The sequence below is a fragment of the Phalaenopsis equestris genome, unplaced genomic scaffold (genome assembly GCF_001263595.1).
Source record: "Phalaenopsis equestris unplaced genomic scaffold, ASM126359v1 Scaffold000006, whole genome shotgun sequence".
Classification (NCBI taxonomy): domain Eukaryota; kingdom Viridiplantae; phylum Streptophyta; class Magnoliopsida; order Asparagales; family Orchidaceae; genus Phalaenopsis; species Phalaenopsis equestris.
In genome coordinates, this window is record NW_018164448.1 from 488,963 (window position 1) to 500,971 (window position 12,009).

A 12,009-nucleotide genomic window follows, 5' to 3' on the forward strand; every position below is an offset into this window, starting at 1 on the left:
ATATATATATATATATATAACATAACTAATATAAGAATATAAGATATCATAAAACTCACTCGCGTTGTTGTGCTGCTTAGGAGAATCTTCAAGCAAAAGCTCCGGCCTCTCGGTCTCAGGTTAGGGCTTTTCTTCATCGACGACGACGTTGATTTCCTATGCCTCTTTCGCCTCCTCACCGGCAAAAGAGTAATAGTCTCTCACTCTCTTGCTTGTGGCTTTTGAGTCGTGATTCGTAACCCACTTCTGTGAAATCTAAATTAATTTACTTAGTTTTGTAAGGTTTTTTGGCTAGTCCCTCTCTTATCTCTCGTTTTTATTACTTAAGAAGTTATTATCCTCACTGGAGGCAAGAATGCGAGTATGGTTTTTTTATTCTCTGATTACTGGTTAGGGTTTTGTATATTGGTGTACCAACGACAGGTATTCATGCTATCTGGGTTTATGGTGATGCAGTGATGTTATATTTTTTCCATATCTATTTTAGATTGGTGCCTTTTTATGGGTTGAAATGTTCCAATAGCTATTTCATTTTCAGTTCATTATTCCAGTGGATTATATCTACCCTTTACAGTGGCCTTGGTGCTGACTTGCAGTCTTTAAACTGTTGCTATATACTATAGCCTCAGGAATGGCCGTGAAAGCCCTTTCTTTACATAAATACTGCACATTTCTTTTGTTTATTTACATATCGAACACTTGAACTTCATTTTTTACATGTAAGTTGGCTTACCTATACATGAAAAGATGTCTCTTTTTTAAAAGTTAAACCAATGGTACTTTGATCAATTGATGTGATAAGGAAGATTTAAGCATTATAAATGTAAAAGCAAAGTTTAGGAGTTAGATATGTAAATATATTAGAATTAGGTGCTATGTATGTAAATACCCCTTTAAGTTGTTGTTAGGCTCTCTCTCGGTAAGAGAGCACAAAAAGTTCTGTATCAGTTATTTCTTCTTTCAATACAATAATAACATCAATTCATAAATAAGGAGAATGTCGGTGTTACGCTTTTCTTACGGCTTAATTCCTTTGTTGTTATTAATATTTAAGCTTGTATATATCTTATATGTTTTCATGGCCATGAGTATCTTTTGCATCATGAAAGAGGAGTTTCCTGTTATCTAATGCTAAGAGAAAATGTGTTAAAAAGTTTTGCATTTGAAGCAAGCATGTATTCATTTGAAGCAAACATGTATCAAAGAGTAGGTGAAATATTTGAAAAAATCCCTTGCAAGATTACTTAAGTTTGTAGAAGCAACGAAACAATTAAGAGTTTCAACCACAAGATCTTTATCCATTTATATTTCTATTAGATGAAACTCAACTTTCAATTTATTGGGTCTGCATTTATTTATCGTAATATTTTTTAGCACTATGCAATTAGAAATAGTAACTACAAATAGTTATCAGCTAATTCAGATTGGTTGAAATATGAGAAGATCATAAAATTTCTTTCAGTTTTCAATACTGTTACGAAAATAATCTCTGTACTATCTTTCCCACTTCAAATGTATTTTTGTCTGCAGTTATGCATGTTAAGAAGATTCTAATAGAGGAGTCAATTCTGGAAGATTGTTATCGGAGAAATATGGTTTTGAGTATGCAAATTAAATTCAATAAATATTAGGGAGAATGCAATCGTCTGATGTTTATTGCAGCAACTTTAGACCTTAGATTGAAACTCAAATTTATCAGTAAACATTCCAGAAGATATTTTCACATGATGAGGTGAATCAAAATCTTAAATTAGTTCAAGATGTCATGTGAAAAAATATATGCAAATTATGTTGTTGATTGCACATGTCCTATTCTTACAAGCAATGTTTCACGTGAGAGAACTTCATGTGCAATAAATCTTATGATTTCTCCACATCAGTTTGACTCTATGTTTGGATTTCAAGATTTAGTTGTAGCTTCTGGATTTGTGGAACCATCTAAGCCCAATTTAGAAGTATACCTTGAGGAAGGATTATTTATGTGTCTAGTGAATATTTTGATGTTTTTCAATGGTGAAAGATAAATACGCTAAAGTATCCCTAACTTTCAATTATGACTTGAGATATTTTATTAATATATATAAGCACGATTGTCTTAGAATCTACTTTTAGTGTTGACACCAATGTTAGATGATTATAGAAGCAATTTCACTACTAAAATGGTTAATACATTGGTTTTCGTGTCAAGTTAGATTTGATCCGCTCAAAAAAAAAATGAAGACACCTTTGGTAATCATTTCATTGAATATACTTGTCTTTATTTCCTTCTCTTTCTTACTATTAAATATCAATATTTTTTATTAATTATTTTCAATAAGAGATACTTAAAAAGAAAAAAAAAATTAATATTCAACTACCAAACATCAGAAGCAAACTCTACTCTACGCAAGACCTTTGATAGCTATGAATTTATATAATTATTGCAATTTTAAATTGTGGACACTCTTGTTAATTGATGTACATAGTTATATTATTTGTGTTGCAAACTTATTATTCTTCCGATACTATGTTGTAGTATGTTACTTATACTTTAACATATTTGTTTATGTAGCGTTATTTTGTAGATCTTCTATGACTAGTACGACACAATATTGTGCAATCATATAGAAGATTATGATTATTAAAGAAGTTGTACTGATATCTAAGTTGTTCATCTATGGCAAAAGTTTTGTATGACTTAATTACATGATGCAACTCTTTATATGAGTTTAATACTTTTAAAGTTGGTATGACATAATAAAGTTAAGCAATCCTTTTGATCTTATTAGATGAAAGCAAAAATTTCTAAAGTCAGTATGACAATTTCATTAATTAACCCTTTAGATTAATTTTGAAAAATCTAAAGAAGGATGATGTTATCACATTATGTTTAGATATAACTGAAATTAACATTTAGGGCCCGTTTGGGGAAGCTTATTTGGTGCGGTGAGATCTTGAAAACGCACCAGCTGCATTTTGGCAGCTCATGCATTTTTAAAACGCTGAAAACAGCGTTTTCACACCGCACCTAGATAGGTGCGGTGGCAGCTTTCTGGTTGCGGTGTAGCTTTTCGAAAAAAATAAAAATTTATAATAGACATCGTACCTAGCTTATCAGCAGATTATTTTTAATCAACTTATCAACAAATTATTCAATAAGTTGCAGCTTCCCCAAACAGACCCTTAATCCTAAATCTAAGGATCAATATTATGATAATTCATAAGAGGTTCATTTTTTTTTCATATAATAGAAATGTTTGTATGAAAATTTTGTTTGTGTTTTCAATTGCTTGTGAACATTTAGAAAGTTGGATCATTATCTATTGAGAAGCCCTTACTTTTTAGACTAATTTATATTTCAATTCCTTGTAAATACTTTGTGAATACTTATGGCTTTTGTTGGTTGATTTGGAATTTAAGAGAACCTGGGTAATTTGGAATTCAGTCATATGCAACCCACACTGGGTGTTGTCGTATGGCTGTTGGCGTTGTTTTTTTGTTGTACTTTTGGACATTTGGTGTTGTTTTGTTGTAGTTTTGAACTTTTGATGTTGTTTTTGTTTCATATTGGTGTCGTTCGGTTCTTTTGCTACTAATTATTTGCTCCATGTTGGTTGTTGGCATAAGAATTGTCATAACTCATAAGGCTTCATTGTTGTTTTTGGGCCTTTGGTTATGTTTTTGGTTTTCTATTGGCGTTGTTAGGTTTTTTTTTACTTTATCTAATCTAGTAATTTGGTTATAGCCAAATTGGAGAGTAGATTGGCTTTCTGTTTCCATTTTTATTGTTTCTTTTCTTATTTATTGAATTTTCTTGTTATGTCATATTTATTGATTTGTTCAGATACATGTTTATCTTTTCCCTATTTGTGGGGTATTTTTAGTTGAGCAATGATGTTTTCCAGTCTTTTCATTAAAATTCAACCATACTTAAAAATGTTTGATGCAAAATACATACAGCCTTTGAAAGGAATTTTAATGCATTTTCGTCTGGTAAGTTCTGAGCTCATTTTCATTTTCATTTTTTTGTTATTTTTGTTTGTCCTTTTGTGCCTCTTTCATTATTGTCGTGTTTTGATTTTGCTTAACATTTTCTTTTGCTTGGCTCTATTTTCCCTCAGAGTTTACAGGTAAGATTTACATGCATATTACTTGATAGTCGATTCTTATGTTATTGATTCAAATCAATTACTTGAACATACATCACCATAACTTTCATATATGCATACATAACACATTTCTCACATGTTTTTTTTAAATTTGTAAGTATATGAAAGCTAAGAAAAAAAGATATTTTGGAGAAATGAAGATTGGGATTTGTAAGATATAGATAAAATGTTGAATATTTTTTTTATAAATGTGTAATATAATTGTAAATTTTTAATTTATTAATTGTTTGTTTATAATAATGATATGTAGAGATTGGAGCTTCAAATTTGTATTAAATCTATTATTATAATTTGTATTAATATAGTAGAAGAAACAATTTTCTTTTATAGAAGGATGCGATATTTTTTTAAAAAATAATTAAATTTATTACTTTTTGAAATTTTTAGCTCATTTCAAACCGAACAAGAGCAATTCGAACAATTCAAACGATTCAAAAAATACAAACAATTTGAATTAATTTCAAACAAATCCAACCAATCAGGAAAATCCATTTTCACGAACAATTTCGAACACGAGCTTATTTCAAATAAATATGATTTCAAACAATCAAACACGAACAGGAGCTCTGTTCGCTCATGTTTGTTTCGTTTAAACCCCAAATTCCCACACCTTAGAGCCGACAGGTCCAGCAAGACTTAACTGAAATTTTGTGGGTTGGTTCAGCCGACCCCCATTCAGAGCCTAGCGTTAGTTTCTTGGGGTTGAAGGAGCTTTAACCTCATTCATCAAAGCTTCTAGGTCCTCGAAGTGCGATGTCAAGACCACAACATTGAATGTGACTGAAATATTACAGTCCCCTGATAGATCAACCTTGTATGCATTGCCATTCAGTTTTCGAAGTATCCTGAAAGATTAATCTGCTCTAGACGTAAGCTTCACGAATGCACCCACCGGAAATCTTCCCTTCTTTAACCTCACACAAGGTATCCTTCTTAGAATGTCAACTTTTTCCTGGACTTATTCACCTATGCATGATATCAACGGTTCTGCTTAGCAATTTCCTTGCCATTCTCTTCATGGAGCTTCTAAATCTCATGAGCCTGCTCCGTAGCATTTTTGCTGACCTCTAATGTCTATAAGAGAGGTACCAACTCAAGCGGTGTAACCGGATTGCACCTGTAAATAATCTCGAATGGGGTGCGTCCTATATTTTAACATGTGAAACTGTTGTAGGCGAACTAGGGTTGAGCTAAAATGAGATCCCACAGCTTAAAAATTTTCCCCACAAAGCATCTGAGGAGATTTCCTAGGCTCCTGTCTAGTACCTCAGTTTGATCGTATATTTGTGGATGAGATGTTGAACTGAATTGGAGCTTGGTGTCTAGCTTCCCCCACAAATTCCTCCAAGTGGCTTGAAATTTGACATCTCTGTAGGAGGTGATGGTCCGAGGAATCCCGTGCAACCTCACGATCTCCTGGCAGTATAAATCGAGAATATGAGATGTGTTTAATGCCCGGTGGCAGGGTACGAAATGCACCATCTTCAAGAATCAGTTCACCGCAACCATTACGAAGTCCTTGTTCCTCTATGCCCTCGAGAGCCCCGCCACGAAGTCCATGCTAACATTAACCCACGGTGCCTTTGATACTAATAGTGGTGTGTATAACTCTGCATTCTGCCCTCTTGTTTTTGTCAGATGGCAAATCCTGCACCGCCTAACATGTTGCTCCACATCTCTCGTCAGTTGGGGCCAAAAAATGCTCTCGCACGAAGGCGAGGCTTGTCCTTGCTGAAATGTCCTATGGCTCCCTGGAAAATAGCCTCTCTCAACAAGCACGTGGGAATGCACAACTGACTGTGGTGGAACAAGTATCCATCTGCTCGGTACTACTACCCAGTTGGTTTCTCCTTCCATTGCTCCCAGATATTCTTGAAGTTTTCATTTGCTTCATACAAATCCCTTATGACGTCAAAACCCACAACTCAAGCCTGCATGGAAGTGATCAACAAATCTCGACGGTTAAGTGCGCCTGTTACGCGGTTTTGGTTCCCCGCCTTATGCTTAAGCACGAACTGCAACGAGGCTAGGAACACCACCCAAGTGGTGTGTCGGTTCTTTAGTTTGCTCTAGTTGTCAAGGAATTTTAAGGCTTCCTGGTCCGTAAAAGGTGTGAAATCACTCGTTAGCAAGTAATGACTCCAGTGCTCCAGGGCTCTCATAATGACATAGAACTCCTTGTCATAAGCCGAGTACTTCCTCTTGAATTTATTCAACTTCTTACTGAAGAAAGCGATGGGTGTCCTCCCTGGCTCAACACCGCCCTTATCCCCACCCCAGATGCATTGCATTTTTACCTCAAATAGCTAGTAGAAGTCTGGTAATGCTAGCACGGGATCCCGAGTCATTTTTTTCTTTAGTGTCAAAACTAGCCTAAGCTGCTACTGTCCAAGTAAACTCCTTTCCTTTCAAAAGTTCAATCAGAGGGGCAATGATGAAGTTCCTAATGAATCTCTGATAGAACAATGTTAGCCCCAGAAAATGCCTCAGCTCGGTGAAAGACTATAGTGTGGTACAACTGATAACAGTCTCTATCTTTGAGAGGTTCATCTGAATGTCTACACTAGATACGATGTAACCCATAAAACATACTTGGTTTGTCATGAAGTGACATTTCTTCAGATGGGCATATAACTGCTCGACTCATAATAGCTCGAGCAGTGCCTTCAAGTGATGCAAGTAATCCCCCTCCACTCGGTTGTATATCATAATGTTGTCAAAGTAGACCACAACAAACTTCCCAATGTGAACCCAAAATACTTGGTTCATCAATCTCATGAAAGTGTTGGGCATGCTCAACTGGCCGAAAGGCATGACGGTCTACTCATAGAGCCCATCCCATGACTTGAAAACGGTCTTCCACTCGTCTCCTGACCACAACCATATCTGGTGGTCGAAGAGATCATTCAAGCAAAGTATAAAAAACAATACTTGATAGTAATCTTGTTAATGACTCTGTTTTTAATGCACATCCACCATGGCCCATCCTTCTGTGGCACCATCAAGGCAAGAACAACACATGGTTCGGTGCTCTCTTTGACTAGTCCCCTCGTGATGAGATCCTGCATCTGTCGTTGTAGCTCCTTGTACTCCACAAGTCTCAATCTTTAGGTAGGTCGGTTTGACAATATTGATCCTAGTAAAAGGTCTATCGCGTGTTGGATGTCCCTCGGCGAAAAAAACCACTATGGCTTACTGTCAGTCAAGATATCCTGGAAGTCTTGTAGCAGTGGTCACAGTGGTGATGGTACCTCACTTTCCTCCTTTGTTCCCTCTAGAAGAACAAATGCTAGTGCCACTGGGGCATCTCTAACTAACTGTAGGAAAGTGGTCGAAAAATCTTATGTTTCCTCTGTGTCGCCTCCGCCCTTCATATTCTCAGCTGATAGCAAGATGATATGTTTCCCATCATTCTTAAGGGAGTAAGTATTTCTGAAGCCATTGTGTTGAGTCTTGCAATTGAATTGCCAACACATACCCAACAGAATGTGGCAGGTGTACATAGGAACCACATCGCACCGTACTTGCTCCTATAGTTGATCCCCAATGAAGAAGTCAACTAGGCACTGTTGAACTACACGTATCTCATTTCTCTTCTTCAGTCAGGTGGGGTGAGGGAATATGACTGGGGATGCTTCTACGTGTCAAATCCAAACTTCTTCATCATCAACATTGACACCACATTCTCATAACTCTCACTATCTATGATTAAGCTGCAAATCTTGCCCTTGACGGTGCACTTGTTGTGAAAATTAATATGCCTCAATCAAGATTGATCCCCCTCTGTCTCGGACAACGAAAATCGTCGAATAACTAATGCTTCTCCCTCATCTCCATGAAGCTGAAGCTCCTCCTCTGGGCTATCCTCTGACTCCTTGACGACACCCTAAACTGTGAAGGTGAAGAAGATGAAGGCTATGTGACTGTAGTCGTGGCACCAGAAACACTTCCTGGTCGGCACTGTATTGGAGGAGCTAGCAGTCTCATGCTTCTTCCCACTCTTGTTTGTCTTATCATTTCCATGTCCAACCCTGCAAGTCCCTTCCGGAGTACCCTTATCGGTTGTGGTAGTTGCAAGAGAATGCTTGGTTGTAGTTGGTGGCTTGAAAAACGACTGTTGCCTCCTCTATTTATGCTGCCTCTCCACCTTCAAGACTAAAGTCCGGATATCCCCCCAACGTCTAGTACGGTTGTAGTGCACCACGTTGCTATTGGCAGGCTTTAAACCCTCAAGGTATCTCGCTACCATATGCTCCTCTGGCTCCGTTAGTTCACACTTCAGTTGCAAGTAGCCGGACTGGGTTGTGAACTCCTCCGTTGAAAGATCTCGTTGTTGCAAGTTATGGAGTTTCAAAAACATGTCCTAGTGATAGTGAAGAGGGAGGTACTTCTGCATTACCTTCTTCATCTTCTCTCACTTAGTTATCTTTTCACCGCCTTCTCATCTCCTTTGCATCTGCAAATTCTCCCACCATAAGGAGGCATTCTTCTTTAGTTTAATGATAGCTAACTTGACTTGTTAGTCCTCTGGAACATCCTTGTATTCAAAGATCAGTTCAACTGATTGCCCACTCGATAAACTCACCTGGATCCATACCTCCTTCAAATTCTAGAAAATCCATCTTGATGCCAAAATCTCGTTGGCTCCCGAAAGTGGCCTCTTCTCTCGGTCTCCTCTGATATTGCATTCCAAAGCAATGTAGTCGGTATTCCTCATCACTGATATCTTCCTTGTGGAACAAGTTCTAATCTTCGTCCCTAGAGTCACGTTGACTCTCTAAATTGCGTTCAAGCATAATTTCATCTTGGTTTCCATTCTCCATCTCTGCTAATCTCTATTACAGACGACGAATCTTCCATTTTATTTCATCCGGGGTAGAATTTGACAAGTATCTCCTCGAGGGCATGGTTGAATGCTTGGAAGCTGCGGAAGAAAAGGTAAAAGAGAAAGAGAAAGAACAAAAAGACTGGAAGAAAAGATAAAAATAGAGTGGACGAAAATAAAGAAAGAGGGCAGAGAATGAAAATAATTGGCGAACTTTAAGGAACCCTATAATAGGACAAGGGTTGAGCTAGCTTTGATACCAAATGATACCAGAGATAACTAAACCTAATAAGACGAGAACAAATTTTATTACGCAAAAGATATCTCAGATACATTCAGACTCAATAATAATAAAAACAAGACTAGAAATAGCGAAGGAAGTCTGGGTACACCGACAACAAGACAGGTGTTGGCCGACGGCTGGAAGAGGGGGCCGACGGTTGAAAAAGGGAGCCGCCGGGCGCGTCGGAAAGCTGTAGGTGCGCGTGGTTGCTGGAAGGTTGTACGCGACTGGCAGGTTGCTGGGAAGGGTTGGAAAGACAGTTGAATGGTGGCTAGCAAGGCATGAGGCTGCTGAGAGGAGTCGGACGGGCCACCGAAAGATGTTGGAGAGGGCAGGAGGCAGCTGGAAGCCTTTAGGAATAGCAGAAAGAGAGTCGCGACACTCTAGAGTCGTTAAAAATAGATTTTGCGGCCGTTTGGAGTCACAGGCAGGCAGCTCTGGTCACCTAGAGTAGCGAGAAGGAGGTCTGCGGTCTTCTGGAGTCACATGCAGGCCGTTACAATTACCTGGAGTTGTAGGAAAGAGGTATGTGGTCTTCTAAAGTCATAGGAAGAGAGCGGTGGTCACCTGAAGTCGAGGGAAGGGTGGTTGCAGTCTTCTGAAGTTGCAGGCAGAAGCAGTGGGCGCAGGACAACAGAGAAACGTCAAAAAAAATCACCACGGACGAGTTACAACTGAAGCAACTTCTCGTCGTGAGATGCAGCCTTCGGAGGGAAAAAAATCCGGCCTCGAACTTTATATTCAGAAACAAAACAACAATTACCTGACCTGAGCAAACACTATACCCCTATATAATAGGCATTAGTATCTAAATTAGCTAATGATTCGAATAAGAAAGAAATAGTAAATGAAGGAATAGAAAAAGGAAGGGAGTAGAATAGGAGAGTAATAGAAAAAGGAAAGGTGGGATAGGAAGGAAAGGAAAATGGAGAGCTGGGGCGGTAAATCTTGCCATTTCCTTAATGTCAACCAGTCCAGCAGGGTTCGACCGAAATTTTGTGTGTTTTTTCAGCTGGCCTCCATTCAGATTCCTGCGTCACCTCCTTCGGTACCAATCTTGGCGTCCTCCTCTCCTTCATACCAGAGCAACTCGGTCCTACAGATAAGTCAACTGCGGCAATTTATGGAGCGAAAATATCCTTCATTTTCTCGACTACTTGCTTCATCTCCCTCTCTGACTCTTCGCTCACTTCTCCTCTTCGACTTCCCCTCTTCAACTTCCTCCCTCGGGAAAAAAAAAATAAAACATCACAGCTTTATATCAAATTCAAACCTCCCTACTGCAATATCTAATTTATGAAACTCAAGTAAATAAAGATTTAATGGCATAAAGCCATAAAACTCAAAAAATTGATAACATAGACAAAGTTAAATAACATAATACAGTGAAAACATTAACACTTCAGCAAACAACATGACAAAGCTATTGTTTATCCTGAAGCCTAAAAAGTTGTGCCAAAAATATAGCATTCTAAACGAATGGAAATGCAGCCAAACTTCGCAGTAAAAAAAAGAACGTATTCAGTGCAGTGAAAAATAACATTAAAATGACTCACGTTTAGTACAATCATCACGACTAAATCAAAATTCACACAACTAGAATCAATTTCCCTTCATCTTTAGTGTCACAACCAACATGAATAATTTTAGGGACTGCAAGCACAAACTCTTATTGTTTAGAAAAAAATTGATATGCTTCACATACCGGTCTTCCAAATTTGGATAGCTCAGAAACTTTAGCCCTTTGTTGACCTGGATAGCCTACAGATGAGAAGAAAGTACTGAGAAGGATTAACAATTTTATAGTCGTTATATTTTCAAATTCTAAGAATGGTAAGAAAAAAAAAAGTTCCCAATATATTTTTTATAGCAAAAATAGACTTCAATTGTTAAATTGGTTCCTTAATAAGCTGACATAAAAGCATCATCACCCCAACTAGGGCTCAACTTTATGAATCCTTCTAATCCAATCATTCCTATTAGATGTTGCATATCTTATTAAATCTAGATTATTCATCCGGTCTTGTACTATAGGTAACCAGCCCTTCTAAATAAAACCAGATTTAAATAGTAAAAAGGAGGCCATTACACAGATCTCCACTCTTCCCTCTCTATTAAAGTAATTTTTTTCTCTCATACTAGAGGTCTCTGTCTCTTTCTCTCCCTCCCTATCCCTCTTCATCTCCCTCTAAGTATTAGCTTCCATTCATTCTTGCATCTCTAGAGAAATCAATTTATATGCCTGTCCATATACATCTCTCTAGGGTGCTCAACATTCTTTTGTAACTAATAGGCAAGAACATCATAGAGCTAACAGAAAAAAAGATTACTTTAGTGGTCTTATAAGTTAATTTCAAGGATAACTGCCTAATTTATGTGCATAGTTTTGCTCATTCATCACAGCTATCCCATAAACATTCAAAAAAAAAATCAGGCAATCTTCTTCTTCTTCTTTTTTTCTTCGAGACTGAAGTGTCTTTTTTATGAAGGTTATTTGAGGTTATATTACATGACATGACATGTTTTGAGATATAGCAATGCTAAAGTCAAATAAGAACTTCAGAAATTGGGAAAGTGCAAACACAGCCTTTCTCGTATTTTGTTACTCTTCTTCTCTTTTATCTCCTTTAGATCTCTCCAATATGTCCGGTTTTGATGCCTTCTTGTCCATCAAGCCCACGAATCCTCTCCTTCTCTAAGTTCTAGAATTATAATCCACCTGTGAACAAAAAAAAAAAAAAAAAAAAAGGGGC

At 37.5% G+C, this 12,009-nt stretch overlaps 1 protein-coding gene across 5 annotated transcripts in view; it reads right to left on the minus strand.

The window, feature by feature from the left end:
* The window catches only part of LOC110018189 (uncharacterized protein At3g49720-like), a 38,957-nt gene that overhangs the window by 5,666 nt on the left and 21,282 nt on the right, over positions 1 to 12,009 (minus strand). For all 5 annotated transcript variants that reach the window (XM_020715423.1, XM_020715424.1, XM_020715425.1 and 2 more), the window contains exon 6: positions 10,962 to 11,017. In XM_020715423.1, coding sequence (XP_020571082.1) covers positions 10,962 to 11,017 — 56 coding nt within the window. The remainder of the gene's footprint in view (positions 1 to 10,961; positions 11,018 to 12,009) is intronic.